The sequence below is a fragment of the Morus notabilis genome, unplaced genomic scaffold (assembly GCF_000414095.1).
Source record: "Morus notabilis unplaced genomic scaffold, ASM41409v2 Scaffold40, whole genome shotgun sequence".
Taxonomy (NCBI): domain Eukaryota; kingdom Viridiplantae; phylum Streptophyta; class Magnoliopsida; order Rosales; family Moraceae; genus Morus; species Morus notabilis.
This window is the reverse complement of record NW_010367845.1, coordinates 120,186-136,451: the sequence shown is the minus strand read 5'-3', so window position 1 is coordinate 136,451 and position 16,266 is coordinate 120,186. Positions and strand designations below refer to the sequence as shown.

Here is a 16,266-nt window from a genome sequence, read left to right as displayed (position 1 = left end):
GAGGGGGGAGTTGGAATTTTTGTGAGAGAAAACACTGGAGCAAAAACTTGAGTTGTGATTCGAACCAACAAAATGACCGGGGCCTTAACTTTTGAATCAAATTATTTTATTATTATTTTATGTTTGAAGAAGCAATTTAATTCTAGGTGCAGTAAGTTTGACGCCTTATTGTTTGTATCAGTTCTGGATAACTGCATTATCAACTTGTCATTACAATTTTTTTTTCCTTCATCATTGTTTCCTCTAAATTTTCTTGACATAAAGGGGTTTTCTTGTCATCTCTTCCAGACTATTGCTGTTGTAGCTGTTGTTCCACATGGAGTTGTTCAGCTTGGTTCTTTTAATGAAGTAAGTTTTTACTTCTCATACATAGTTTCAAGTCGTGTATGATTATTAATTGTATATCTCCATTTTGGTTTACGATATGTTTAATATTTTGGGTCATAATCTGTAACTTTGATTGTGTATTAATTTTTGTTGTTCCTTTCTCCATGAGGAGCAGGTCCTTGAAGATATGGAGCTGGTTAATCATATTAGAGATGTCTTTATGTCTCTTCAAGATTCTTTAGTGGGACACGTTCCTGTTCCAATACAATCTAGTGTGAATAGTTCAGTAAATTTGGTAATTCTCTCTCTCTCTCTCTCTCTCTCTCTCTCTCTCTCTCTCTCTCTCTCTCTCTCTCTCTCTCTCTCTCTCTCTCTCTGTGGTGTGCCCTTCTATCCCGAATGATTTGCATACCTGCTTGCTAGGCACAAATTGAAGTATGTTTGTTATTTCTATTTTTTCTTTATGATAAAACAGAAGTACATGAAGCATTATATTGATGCAAAGTATCTTCTTTTCAGCAAGACATACCTTCAAAAAGTTTCACTTCAGAGACTGTTCCTGATTGCTTGCACAATTTAGACAAAACCTTAAACGGAGAAGGGCCAGATATTTGGTTTTCCATTTTTCCATATGTAGGGAAAGACGGTGATAGTCCTTACGTTTTATCACTGCCTAATAATTATCAAGAAAAGGCAGTTGATGTTGTCAATAAGCATGGAGGACTTGAGTTTTCCACAAATGGGACTGATGAAAGTGCCAAGTTACTTCAATCGAGAACAAACATCCTTGAGCATGAAAATCACAAAGTGATAGGAATGAACCTGCGTGATAACTGGAAGTGTGCAGGAGAGATCGACAGTTGCAAAGATGCTGCAGTGGGTCCAGTCAACAATGGTAATCCATTCCTGTGCGGTTCTGTTATGGGTGATGTTAATTTACCTAGCATTGTACTTCCAGCTGAAAAGGTTGAAGTTGATTCTGCGCACTTCTCTTCAGGCCTTGTTGGCTCTGCTGTTTGTGACAGAGTTAGGTTGGACAGTGTAGACTATTACCAAAATGGAGTGTTGCACGTAAGTGGACCCTCTAATACTAAGTTTCAGAAAGATCCGGATAATCTGGAGTTTCAAACTGAGTTAAGCCACATTGACACATCTAGCACATCTTTGAAGTTCCCTGCTGGCTATGAGCTCCATGAAGCACTTGGACCAGCTTTTCTGAAAAATAGCAAGTATTTTGATTGGGAGGCAACGGAAACTGAAGGAACAGCTCTAGAGATGCCTGAGCAAATGAGCAGTAGGCAGTTGGCTGCTGACTCCCATCCCGAACATCTTCTAGAAGCAGTAATTGCTAATGTTTGCCAAAGTCATAGTGATGTTAAGAGTGAAAAATCGTTTTGTAAATCAGTGCAGTCTCTGTTGTCAACTGAAAAATATCCTAAGCCTTCAAGCCATACAACTTTAATTACTGATTCATCAAATCATTCAATTGGTCAACCCTCGGTTAAAGGAGAGGACAAACAGCATTGCTTGAGCTCATCAGGTATTTGTGGCGTGATGTCCCCGAAAGGGTTTTCATCAACTTGTCCAAGTGCTAGTAGTGAGCAGCTTGAGAGGTCTTCGGTACACAACAAGAACAATAAAAAGAGGGCCAGACCTGGTGAAAATTGCAGACCTAGGCCAAGGGACAGACAACTGATACAAGATCGTATTAAGGAACTAAGGGAGCTAATACCTAATGGAGCAAAGGTGAATTCATATCATCCTTATTTTTTGACAAGTTCTAGACTTTTACAAGTTGCAGTACAGTTCATATTCATGCAATAGTTTTGCATTGACGTGTGTTAAAATTTCATGATACTTGTTCAGTGCAGTATTGATTCGCTATTGGAGCGCACGATCAAGCACATGCTATATCTGCAAAGTATAGCTAAGCATGCTGACAAGCTAAACAAATATGCTGATACAAAGGTATATAGCAAGGCATATTATAGGCTTACCAAAGTTTAGAAGCAGCTTAATCAATTTCCATTGGAGCTGAATATGCTCATTTTAATATACCTTTTTTCTAAGTTAATATAGTTTACATCTAGCTGTTTTTGGCCTTAGGCTTCCACGCAGACTTGATTTTATCACTATGGGCAGAAAGTCATTTTTATATCTTGGGGGATTAAGTATGATCCTGTCCTTTTCTTTTGATTCTGCTGCGAAATTTGTCAGTTTTCAATATGATGTCTAGTACTGCATCTTTACTCTTGGCAACGTTTGTTGCTTAGTATGAAATTGCTCTATGTTTATTATTGTTGATTTTGATTCTATTTAATTTATACTGCTGAATATGTAGTTGTGTCACAAGGAAACAAGCATGCTAGAATCCTCAACCTATGAACGGGGTTCAAGTTGGGCAGTGGAGGTGGGAGGCAATCTGAAAGTTTGTTCAATCGTAGTGGAGAATCTGAACAAGAGTGGGCAGATGGTTGTAGAGGTATGTATGAATCTTATATGTATATCGTGGATATTCCTTTTAAATATCTGATGATATCTTACAATAAAGTTGAATTGCAAGGTTAAACATATGAATGCCTGATAGAGAATGTGCAGAACAGTGAGCTTGGCTATTAATAACAGACTTCTCTCCTTATTTGATGATATTCCTTTTAAATCTCTGATGATATCATACTCAGTATTGCAAGTATTTTGGCTGATTTGTGCAGATGATGTGTGAGGAATGCAGCCATTTTCTTGAGATAGCCGAAGCTATCAAAAGCTTGGGTCTTACAATCTTAAAAGGAGTAACAGAAGCCCATGGTGAGAAGACATGGATATGTTTTGTGGTTGAGGTAGGATCTCAAGGTTCTGAATCTTTTGTTATGAGATTTGTTATCTTTTCAAATTTAAATATTTTTTCCAAGTATTAATTTCAAAAAGGCCAGTTTCATGTTAAAGCAGATTTCAGTTGTACAAAATATCATGGGGGTTTATTCAAAAAAAAAAGAAAAAGAAAAAAGAAAAAAGAAAGTCATGGTGGATAACTTGAAAGGGCCTGATTACTCATTGTAATTACTTCTTAAATGGATGGCATGTATAATCATGTCTAAGAACCACAAAAGCCTTTGAATTTCTTCATGCTTCACATCTTGATGCAGCAGGAGACAAAGCTAAATTAATAAGCTAGAACAAACGACAATGAAAATATAAAAACAATTACTTATGCCTAAATCTCCCCACATCAGGCCCTGAACCTAGAAAGTATCTAGTTTGTCATTTAGGTACTAACCATGAACTAAACCTGAATTCTGAATATCTGCAGGGACAGAGCAACAGAAGCTTGCACAGAATGGATATCCTGTGGTCCCTTGTTCAAATATTGCAGCCTAAAAATGCCATCTAACGGCAACAGTTGGTTTTCCTCCCGGAGATTGTCATGCGGCCTTTTCTTTTCCGCCTCTATTTGTGTGCTGTGTAAAATCATTGTGGATTTGTTTACATTTTTCTTTAGTTTGAAGATGCCTTTTATCTATTTCTTCTGCCTCTTGCTTTCTCCTTGAAATGTGACAATCGTTTGTGTGCGAGTTTGAAATTGCAGTGTCAAAGTTGTAACGAATATCTCATTATGTTCGTGCTGCCAGCCCCCGAAGGTTTTTGACGCTTTGTTATGTAGATTAAAGTTCTGGTGTGGCTGGCTTTATGTAGTGTTGGGTTTTGTTAGATATGAATGAGAGAATTACTAGACATTTTCAAAGAAAAACTTGCAGCCTCTGATAAAGTCGAAAAGAATACGAGTAGGACTCCCCCACCTTGTTCATGAGATTTGTCAGATTATTGCTTCTAAGTGAGAAAATCACCGTAAATGTAATTCAACTGAGATTTTCGTTCTTGGTAAAAGTAATTCAACCGAGTTACTATACACCAGATGGTCATTGCCGCGGCCCCATGAGAGCTCTGCCACGTGAGCTATAGGGGCAAGCCATCTCACCAACAGACGCATCTAGTGTACCATGTTTGACCGGTATTTCTCGGTTTTCCTCTGTCGTGGGCTCCTCTGGAGAATGACTCTAGTTCTCCACCAGTTTTGTGCAGGGGGGGCCAGTGGCCTAGCCCTTCAATTCGGTGACACTGAAGTATGTCCTGCACTTACCACTGGAATCGTCCCATCCAGCCATCCTGTGCGTTCATGCATGTCCCATTGCTCCTCAGCCCATAAATTGGGAAGTGACAACATCTGTAAATTAAACAGTTAAGATCGATCAGAGAGTCAACAATTGACGTTGACATAGGCTCGACTTAAAAGGCTTATTTGTACGGATGTCCTTTTAAGTTTGTGCGTTTGACAATTTAGAGCTTGTTCATTATACCCAACTTAAAAAAAAATTTGAATTTAAATTATAATTTTATTCAAGTTCATGTTTTTTTTATAAAATTTGAGTTTGAACTTGAGTTTTAACTTAAGTTTGGAATTAAAATCATAAGTTAAGTTTCTCCTTCAACTCAAATTTGTAAACTCAAACTCAAGTTAATAAATAATATTTTTTTATTTTTAAAAAGATTATAACTTTTTCGTTTTAATTCCGATTAAGATGATTTTTTTATACGTTCACAACGAAAAGACAAATAAAACTCTACAAATATACCTTATTAAAATTTTTCATTATTATTGAGTTTTTATTAAAATACTATCTAAATACAAATTTAAGTTTTGACCCACCCAAATAAAAACTCAAAAAGATTCTTATCTTAAACCATAACTCAAATGTACACAACTAAACATAAACTCAAGTTACAATTTCAACTCAAATCATGAGTTAAATTCAACTCAAAATTTACACTCAAATCACTATAACTTAGAAATGCAACTGAATAAGCTTATAAAGTTTCTAAACTTTGAATCTTGGCATTGACCCCATAACATGTCCAATTGCTAACACCGTTAGAAAAATAGACAGAATTCTCACGCGTCTATCACGTGCACAATTAATCAGGACTAAATTGTATTTTACTGATATATTTTAAACGAAAAAAAAAGTGAAATCAACAACTCACACGCAAATCTCTCTCTCTCTCTCTGATCTTCCGCTCTCTTCTTAGATTACAGAAGAATAAAAAAAAACGGAATAATTCAATGATTGAAGAAAAAAACCAAACACATCATATAATTAATCTCATCGTCACCATTTTTATAACCAGCATGAGAGCATAATCGGTAATATACATCATCACCACTGCCACCATAACCTCATATTTATCAAGAATCATTTAATTTGCTTCGCTAATTTAAGTTTTTAATTTAAATTAAAATGTAATTTTAAGTGAAATTTTTTTTACTGTAGTAAAAAAATTAAATACGACTATTAATTCGAATTCTAAACTTAAATAAATGAGATGAACGAGACCTAAGGGTGTGTTTAGTTGGGAGGAATGGAAAGAAATGAAAGGAATCAAGGCTCATTCTCATGTTTGGTTAGTTTTAAGAAAAAGAATGATCATTCAAAATGGAATGACTTTTCCATCAAATTGGTGAATCATCATTCCTTCCTCATATGAGATGAATGCCCATTATAAGTTCTTTTAATTTTCTTTTCCATCATTACCCTTAAATATTATAATTATTATATTAATATTTATAATATAATTAATATTATATTAGAATAATTTATATAATGTAATTATATCTTATAACATATAATATAATATATTATATTATATTCTAATGATAAATATAATTATAATAATTATTATTAATTACAACATCACAACTATATATTATATTATATTCTAATGATAAATATAATTATAATAATTATTATTAATTACAACATCACAACTATATATTATATTATATTCTAATGATAAATATAATTATAATAATTATTATTAATTACAACATCACAACTATATATTATATTATATTCTAATGATAAATATAATTATAATAATTATTATTAATTACAACATCACAACTATATATTATATTATATTCTAATGATAAATATAATTATAATAATTATTATTAATTACAACATCACAACTATATATTATATTATATTCTAATGATAAATATAATTATAATAATTATTATTAATTACAACATCACAACTATATATTATATTATATTCTAATGATAAATATAATTATAATAATTATTATTAATTACAACATCACAACTATATATTATATTATATTCTAATGATATTCACAAATTTTTATTATAACTATCATATTATTAATGAAAACATCACATCTATATCATATAATATAATATAATTGTGATATTGTAATTAATAATTATAATAATAAATAATTATAATTATATATATTATACCCTTATAATTTTACATATACAATATTAGTTATTAAATGATTATATTAATATATATATGGTATTAATTATATTAACATGAGGAATAATTTTGTTAACATGAAAATATTTATATCCTATTCTATTATATTTGTAAAAATAAAACTAAATAAATAAATTATCTTTTATTTTCATTTTATTTCATTACCATTCTTATTACCATTCATATTACCATTCCTCTATTACAGCCAAACGCACCCTAAATGTCACTAAAACAAGAGACGAGAAACAACAAAGACCCTTTCTTTTTCTCCAGAGGCTTCCCCAAACAATAGAAATAAAAAAAAAAACACAATGAAATCATATATAGATTTCCATCAATACGGTAACATTTGGACGAAACCGTCGATCAATCGGCGACCAAGAACGAAACTTTCACTTCTTATGGCTGCCGCGAACGCCAGGCGAGACTTCGAGGGGTCGGCGACATGGGTGGGATGGAGATTGAAGAGCTTGGCCTCCTCGAAAGAGACATTGGGGTTTTTCTAGTGGAGGAATCGGACGGGGGGTGGTGAAGAGGAAAGCGAGGAAAAACCCAGATAAGAATTAAAAATCCTAATTGAAGCTTGATGGAGATTGAGTAATCGTGAAATTCTAATGCTGAATAAGAAAAAGAAGAGGTGAGGAGCTCTACTTGGGTCGAAGGAGAAGAGAAGAGAGAGAAGAGGATGGGAGAGAGGGACTGGAGAGAGATCGATGGGGTTTTCGCGTGAGTTGTTAATTTTAACTTTTTTTTTTAATGTTTTAGTTTTTTTTTTTGTTTAAAATATATCATTAAACTTCAATTTAGTCTTGATTAGATATGCACGTGATAGACACGTGAGAAATCCTTCCATTTTTCTAACAGCGTTATCAATCGGACCTGTCGTGCAACATATTTTAAATTTAAGGAGTTAGGTGCGTTTAGAATAAGGATTCGAGTCATGATTTGAATTATAATTTGTGACTCGTTATAATATTTTTTTAAAAAAATACACGTAAATCGAAAATAATTTTAAATCATGATTCTGAATTTATAACAAAACGTTGGTGGATTCGTGTCATGATTCGAATAATTATTCGTGAATCGCTACAATATTTTTTCTCATAAAAAATATACGTAAATAAAAAATGGTTTTAAATCATGATTCTGAATTCATGAACTAAATGTTCACAAAATTCAAAGTAGTATAAATTTAAGAGGATGCCCGTATAAAAAAAAAAAACCCGATTTAAAACATCAATGGTCGACGTTACCATACTCGTGTCCGATTACATGATCATGAACACCACTTAAAAAATCCTGTGTGTATCACATTCTAATAATGCCGCGAGTGGCCATCGTTTGTCTGTTTCTTTCAAAGATCGCCGTTGTTGACGACTTAGAAGCCACGGTTGATTTCTTCTGGATGGAAGAAGAATATGCCACCAATCGTCCAAGTGATTTGTGATTTTGGAGGTAGTCATTGAAATAAGAAGGATGACTCCAGATACAGGTCCTTTCATTTTCATTGACATACTTTGAATTTACTACACCTGCCCAGATACATTTTTATTCCGGTAGAATTTTGGTTCTTCAGATATTTCTGTTTTGTTCACTTCACGGATTCGAGTTGAGATGTGATATAGAGTTTTTAATTATAAAAAAAAAATTAAATGTGATTTTTTAAGAATTTTTAACTGTAAAAATTTAAAACTGAAAATTTAAGTCGGTGAAATAAATAAGATCTTTAATTTAAAACTCGTTTAATTTCCAAGTTTCAAAAGAAATCCTCCCGACCATTCAAAAGCTTAGATGTAACCACTCACTACCGATGTCTTTTTTTTTTTTTTTTTTCCATTGTTTGTTTTGGTACTCTTTTGGCGTATATAAGTTACTACACTCGGAAGAAAAAAAGAAGAAAAAAAAAAATATTCATAACGCTTTGAATTGACAAGTTTGGCTAACTCATACCACTTGCTGCCAAACACAGGAAAATGATTCTGCACGAATGAAGAGGTCAAAATTCCAAACCAACTGGACCATAGATATGGATACCTAAACTATAAAATAAAATGGTACATATTCGGTTAAAATTTGAAACGCATATCTAAGCACCCACCAAATTAATTAATTGGATATCTCGCATCTCATATATATTTAAGTAGAGCATAAAAGTCCCTTTTGGTCCTTTGGTGGAGGTGATAGTGGTGATGTCTTGATTTTTTTATTTTTTTTAAAATAAAAAAGGGCGTCCTAAAAACGCTTCAAAGTAGTAACTTTTTATTTTTCCCACAAGGGGAAAAGTAAAGAATATCATGATCTTTTTTTCTTCTTTTTTTTTTTTTTTTTGAAAAGAGAAAAACTGACGACAAAATATACGTGTATGGAAGATGATAAGCATGAAATCATATTTTTGGTAAATAGCAAAATGACACGAATCATGATATTTGCTGGCATTGGGACCATTCTCTTTCTGAACCTGAATATATATATATATATATATATATATGTATATACACATGAATAGATAAGAACTTTGGCTTCTTGAGGATTCAATTCGGACAAGGTTTTCATTTTTATCGCTGTGTACTTATGCAGAAAATCGACCTCTAAGACGTACTCTGGTTAAACTCTCAACGGGGACCAGGTTATAACGCAAATGTTCCTTGTTCAAACTGAAGCAGCTGGTTTGGTGAATTATTTGGTCCGACTTTCGACATTTTTTTGGTATAATTAGAGAGAGAGGAAAAAAGGAGGAAAAAAAAAAACAAGACTTAAAGGTACGGCGTACAAAATAATCTGCTTGAAACTTGGCCGCCCTCTTACACATTACACATTGCGTGCATGGTTTTTTTGTCAGTTTTGTAAACTCCCTAATTAACATCTTATGAGACGAAAATACCGCCAATGGGATACTCGATAGCCTGTAGCACTAATCAGAGATCCTGTCGAGCTAAGAACTTATGCGTCATCAAACTCATTGTGGTATGAGTGAAACCGAGCTCATCTTTTAATTAAAATTAGGTCATATCTTTTCCATTTTATATGTTAAATATGAGACCGAGATATGAGAACACAGATGATTTTTTTTTTTTTACAAATTAAAAAAAAAAAAGAAGAAAAGCCATCTAAGAAGAAAAAGCAAATTATTCATTAGAGTATATAGGTTAAGTATAACCTCACTAGTACAAATCAGTTCACTCATTTAATTTGTACTAGTAGTGATAACCATAATATCATTGCATAACATAGCATATATATAAATTCAGTTGTTAATACTGCAGCTTAAAATGAGGAAGGGCGGAGTGGCCATCAAGACCCTTGGACCTGTAATAAGAAAGATATTCGTAAATATTAGTTTCTCTATACTTGGGCGGTTCTTCCTCGGACAGAAATTCTTGAATTGGACCGTAGGGTTTATATCTGTGGGTGGCGCTCGGATACAGGAAACATGCAGATGATATTCTTGGACCATTGCTTCCGGACAGCACTCTATGCTCCACACTTTTGAACTTGTCGTTTGTAATAAGCTGCAGCAAATGATCATATACAAAAAGGTATTATATAAACTTGTAATTATAAGTTTGAAAATAGAAGAATGAATGAAAAATATTGTTATCCATAACATTAGTTTTCAAAACTAATCTCAGATTCACATGTCAATTCTTGTGGTAAGCGGAGACCGAGAATATAGCGGTATGGTGATATTTAGTATTAATTTTTTGAGTATTAATGTGTGTATACCTGCATGAGGTCGCCGATGTTGGCGACTAGAACTGAGTGCAATGGAGGTACGTCAACCCATTGATTCTGGTGGAAGACTTGGAGGCCGCCGATATGGTCCTGGAGGAGTATGGTTAAGGCGGACGGGTCGGAATGCTTGGTTGTGCCTTGAGTCAGGTCCGGTTCGGGACAAACCGGGTAGTAGTGACAAACCAGAGTTTCGCTTTTCATGCATTCTAACTTGGCCAAGTAGTCTTTGCTAAGCCCCAGCGCCTCCGACAACAACTCCGACAGCGTTTCCCGCAGCTCTACCATGTGTTTCATGTATTCTTGTACCGCTTGTCTGTCCATCAAATAAGGCGTTGTCGCGTGAAAAGAGATGATTGATTAAAAAAAAAAAAAAGAATTAGCAACGTTGTTAACATTAAAATATTCAAAGAGCACCTGCAGGCTGAAGGGAATGCGTCGGGTTCTAGAGGACCATCCTGGAAATCGAACGCGATGGAGTCCCTCCAGTTTGCGGTTTTCGACACCAGCAAGTCTCCATTGCAGTAGTACCTCACTCTTCGCTGACGATCCCGCGAGTACCATTCCATCTTCATCTCCTTAGGCTGCTCATGGAATTGCCGAACGCCTTCCAACATGTCGTTCAAGACGGCGTCGGGCACTCCATGGTTCACCATTTGAAAGAATCCCCACGTCTCCGAGGCTTCACGGATTTCCCTAACTATCTCCGCTCTCCTCACGCAATCCTCATGGCCTCCGAGATCTATGACCGGAACTCGGAAGTTGTCATTGCCATTGTGGGGCGGTCGTGAGTCATTTGAGAGGTTCTCTGGAGGATGAATGAGGAATTTGGGAACTTTAGTCACGCCAGAGTCTACAAGCCCTTTAACACCAGCCTTTGTATCATCAAACTGCTTAACTTCTTTGGCTCTGTCATAACTTAAATCATCCTCAACATTAGGCTTTGCAGTGTCGGGAGTGATTTCCATCTTAGTTATAATAAAAATTTGTGAAAGGAATTTGGTTCTTATAATTTGAGTTGGAGGAGGTCATTTGAATAAAAAAATGAAGATGCTAATCTGAATGGAAGATCTGATGCCTCAGATTATTAAATTGGAGATGAATATTGAATACAATAAGTTAGACAAAAGTCCAAGAAAATGAAATATACCCACTTTTGGCATTTCTTACAGCTTATACTGTCATAATGTAGTAGTCTTTTATGTGTGTGTGTTGCCACTCAATAATTTCATAATGTCAGTTGAATGGAAAATGGCATTTCCTTCGGATTCTCTGGTGTATATAGATCTTCACGAACGTGAAAAAAGCAAGTCTTGGCTTGGTTTTTGGCCTTATTTACAACACTAGTTGCCGAAAACGGTTCTGCAGAGTTAAAGCTCATAAGTTTTGTGTTCTAGCCAGTTAGATAAAATCAAAGTCATAATCCAGGTGATAAGGCCAATTAGACGTGTTCAATCTAACGAGTGATACGTTTGGGGAATTATTTATTTATTTATTTATTTTTTTGGCCCATTTTAATTGCTTGCACGCGTCAATAAGTTTCAGTATGAAATTTTGTTTATAAAAAATGACTATAAACTACAGATATAAACAGGTGACGCTTTACTTTTACTATAATGATCTTATCCCGTGTGGCATGGGACCTTCTGATTCTATTTGTCCACTAGATAGGGAATTAGCTCAAATAGTATTATTAACTTAGGTCCGTTTAGTTCGTTAATTTGAGTTTTTAATTCGAGTTAAAATATGATATTATGTGAGAATTTTTTACTGTAATAAAAAAATTAGATGTGACTGTTTCTAAAAGTTTTTTACTGTAGTAAAACTCAAATTCTAAACTCAAATCGACGAAATGAACGGATCCAAGGCACGTTGATGCGCGTGTGTTTTGTTATGTTTTTTTTTTTCTTATTTATACATACATATATATACATATATACACGTATGTGTATATAATTTTGTAGGTATTCTCTTTTTGAAATGTTATGGCAATAAATAGCTTCAGTCAAGTTGAGTTGAATCCCTTCCCTGATTGAGTGCTAGTCTACATGCTACTAGTACTACTAAAACTTTTGGGACGTGACTTTTTTCTTTCTTTTTTTTTTTTTTTCATTGCCCCAAAAATATCCCTTTGTTAAGTTCATAAGCTCTCTGTTTCGCTTTTTTTTTTTTTTTTTTTTTTCTCCTCAATCATTGATGTGATGTTTCGTTGGAAAATCAGGGCAGGGGAAATAATAAATAGCTTGTTGGGCTCATAAATTTAAATAGAAATTTAATTTTGTAAAAAAAATATTATAACAAAAAAAAATTAAACAATAATTTAAATTTACGAAATAAACAGATAAAAATTCTCGAGATTGGTTGTTTGAGCATCTGTTTTATTTAACTTTATTTGTAATTAAACTGGGGCATTGCATCCATAAGAATTCTACGATAGTGTATGAAAATATATTTTAGTGGTGGGATTCTAATTTTTACCCTCGTATCTTAATTATATATATATATATATATATTATTTTGATTTTATTTCAACCAGATCGAATGTTTGAAAACTTGCAGTACTACTAATAAGGATACCCCATCCCGCCATATAAACTCTTTATATCCAATATATTTTGGTAACATTATGGAGACTTTTCTTGTCTCACTAATATTCACTACAAGATAAATCTTCATGGCCTCGTTCATTTTACCGATTTGAGTTTTTAATTTTAAGTTTTTACAGTAAAAAGCTCTCAGAAAATATCACATCTAACTTTTTCTGTTACGGTAAAAAGCTTTCAGAAAATGTCACATCTCAGCTCGAATTAAAAACTCAAATCCGCAAAGTGAACGAGAATGTGTTAGCAAAAAAAGAGAAACCTTAATTATGTGCTCAAACAAATACTCTCAGATATGGCTACTTAATAGGCGAAGAAAACCTTTAGAAGAAGAGAAAAAACATAAGATCCAAGAAAAAGAAAACCCCATGAACGTGTTAACTGTTAAAAGGTACATACACTAATAAACTGGTCAAAACAAAAAAATAAAATAAAATAAGATAAAGTAAAGGGAAAAAAAAGAAGAAGATTTCAGAATAAAAAGCAAGCAGTAACCCGTACACTGAATCCTGTTAGCTAAAACAAGGTTTCATAAAAAACAAGGAAATTAACCTAATCCTCTCCAGACAGTTTTTGTCTTGCTAACCTTCTTCTTATGTTTCCTTGGATTGGAGTTCTTCATCCCTATGAAGAATAACAATGCCCGAAAGGAAAAGTTGAGTAAATTCTTTCTCCTCGCTGTCATAGTCGTAGAAATTATATAAAATAGGAGTAGCAATCATTTGATGCAACAGCTGCAGTGTTAAAAAAGAATAAATAAATAAAAATAACAAAAAATATATTGACAAAATGCCAACCATGATGTTGGTATTATGACTCTAGTTTATGAGGGTCCGTCATTATTTGGTTAAGGCGGTTATAGAGTAATAAGACTGCAGCTTATCATGTCCTAACCGACTTACCCTATTAGTTAACCAACAATGGTTAAGCCTAACTCTAGTTAGTTAAGAGTCTAGTTATTTTGTATAAATAGGAGATTACACATAAGAACAATTAACTAAGGGCATGTTCTTTTAGAATGTGATTTGAGTGTAGTTTTTGAGTTGAATTTGAGTTATAATTTGAGTTGAAGTTGTAACCTGAGTTTGTGTTTAGCTGTGTACATTTGAGTTATGGTTTAAGATAAGAATCTTTTTTTGAGTTTGTGTTTGAGTGAGTCAAAACTTAAATTTGTATTTAGATAGTATTTTAATAAAAACTCAATGGTGATGAAAAATTTTAATAGGGTATATGGATTGGGTTTTATTCGTCTTTTCGTTGTCAACGCATAGAAAAAAAATCATCTCAATCAGGATTAAAACGAAAAAGTTATAACATTTTTAAGAATAGAAAAAATATTGTTCATTAATTTGAGTTTAAGTTTATGAACTCGAGTTGAAGGGGACACTTGAACTCGAGTTTTAGTCCCAAACTCGAGTTCAAACTTAAAAGAACATGAACTTGAATAAAGTTAGAACTCAAATTACTTTTTTTTGAGTTTTTTAGGTAGCCGAACACACCCTAAGTCTCGTAACAGTTTGTAGTCTTCTGTTATGTCTGAGATTGAATACTTGGGCGAGAGAACAAGAGAGAGATTGTGAGAGGATGTTTGATTTATGAATTCAGAATCATAATTTAGAATCATTTTCAATTTACGTGTATTTTTTATGAGAAAAAATACTGTAACGAGCCACGAACTATGATCCGAATCATAGCACGGATCCTTGCTCTAAACGCACCTGAGTTTCTGGGTTTGCTCTGGGTTTGAGGGCTTGTATTCTGTGAGAGACTCAATCTGTAATTGTTGCGAGGCTTGAGGGTGTATTGTTCTTGTTCATTGATAGTGGATTGTGCTAGGGATTTAACCCCTGAACCAAGTAAAATTCGTGTCTTCTGCGATTGATTTCCATTGTTCTTGGTTGATTCTTGTGAAATTCCCGGTCTTAGAATTCACACACGAGTTCCAAAAAAATGACAGGGACACGACAAACTTGTTCATAAGATCTTAAGAAAAATACAAACTTGAGTTGAAAACAAACCAAAAGATAGGCTCCAAGAGGTTACGAGAATCGAAAATCACATAACAGTTCATTCTGAATCGGACGGATTTTGTTTTAGCGGTTTCAAATTGATCGTCTTTCAAATATATAGATAGATGCAAATAAAAGGATTGGCAGCATCCATTTGAAAAATTAAGATGTTAAAGGCCTTGCTTTGTCTTAACAATCATCTGGAGAAGATTCTCGACCCTTCATTTCACTGTTTACAACACAAATCAACAGTGTTGCACCAAGTAGAGACCTAAAGTGACTTCATAAGTAACCAAACGACATAACATAAAAAAAAAAAAAAAAAAAAAACTGACATATATGTGAATATTGTTCCTTTTAACATTTTCTAACAATCCTACTATTCGTTAACGGTGAAAATTTGTAAATAAAAATATAATAAATTTTAAAATAGTTTGTGTGAATTTAATGATCTAAAACATTATTAAAAATAATTAAAGAATAAGAACATACGAGAATTATAGTGGTTCATTTTTAATTCAAGATTTATGCTCACTGTAGGGAGGAGAGAATTTACTATCTTTTGAGAAATTGCACACACTAATGCTCATAATGATTCTCATTTCTCGACTTACAATTCCTTATTTATATATGTTCCTTTTCGTCCCAATTGGTTTCCCTATTTAATTCATGGATATTTCTCTCATCTTTTTAGATAGTTTTCCAAAAGACGAGGATTATAATTAATGATGACGATTTCATTACTTAAATTTCGTATACTTGAATTACAAATAGCAAATGTCGCATGTCTTTTGACTTGCGTAGACTCGACTTTGAAGCGCTCCCAGAATCATCTTCACCTACAGTTATTGGTGCGGTCGACCTCATGCTGTCATTTGCATCTCCTCAGAGCGATCGACCTCCTATGTATGCCACAGCCTTTACTAACGGTCTGCTCTTAATAGAGTTTCCATCTGACGTGGTGGCTATGGTTGAGCTGTCATCGATCATTTAATGTCCTTATTTATGACACATGAATCCCATTTAATACATGATTTATGATGCAGAATTTTACCCTACAACACTACTAGTCTCAAAAATTCATTTTAGGAAAAGTAAAGTATGTTTGTACAATTTATTCACGTGCTTGTATGTGTTTAGGAGAGAGGGAAAGAGAAAATGAGATCTCACTTGAATTTCTGGCGTCCGTAAGCCAACATGAGAGTGCAAACGATGTGTAAAGACATCAAGTTTTGGTCCGAGTACCTCTGCTATTGGTCCCCCATC

The 16,266-nt window shown here is 33.6% G+C and overlaps 2 protein-coding genes across 4 annotated transcripts in view; one reads left to right on the top strand and one right to left on the bottom strand.

Moving 5' to 3' along the window:
- Window positions 1-4,072, top strand: part of LOC21393102 (transcription factor bHLH155) — an 8,830-nt gene extending 4,758 nt beyond the window's left edge. The window contains exons 5-11 of one of the 3 annotated variants that reach the window (XM_010113598.2): window positions 289-348; window positions 503-622; window positions 847-2,073; window positions 2,194-2,295; window positions 2,669-2,809; window positions 3,039-3,164; window positions 3,635-4,072. In XM_010113598.2, coding sequence (XP_010111900.1) covers window positions 289-348; window positions 503-622; window positions 847-2,073; window positions 2,194-2,295; window positions 2,669-2,809; window positions 3,039-3,164; window positions 3,635-3,715 — 1,857 coding nt within the window. In that variant the 3' untranslated portion in view covers window positions 3,716-4,072. Of the gene's footprint in view, window positions 1-288; window positions 349-502; window positions 623-846; window positions 2,074-2,193; window positions 2,296-2,433; window positions 2,499-2,668; window positions 2,810-3,038; window positions 3,165-3,634 lie in introns of those variants that run through there. The other 2 variants (XM_024175717.1, XM_024175719.1) reach the window with 2 other exon arrangements.
- A 5,716-nt stretch (window positions 4,073-9,788) lies between these two features.
- Window positions 9,789-11,616, bottom strand: LOC21393100 (1-aminocyclopropane-1-carboxylate oxidase homolog 1). The gene is made up of 3 exons (XM_010113596.2): window positions 10,809-11,616; window positions 10,386-10,707; window positions 9,789-10,171 (listed from the first exon to the last, which is right to left on the bottom strand). Exons 1-3 carry the CDS (start codon window positions 11,357-11,359, stop codon window positions 9,914-9,916), a joined length of 1,131 nt encoding a protein of 376 aa, XP_010111898.1. The 5' UTR covers window positions 11,360-11,616; the 3' UTR covers window positions 9,789-9,913.
- Window positions 11,617-16,266: the final 4,650 nt, after the last annotated feature.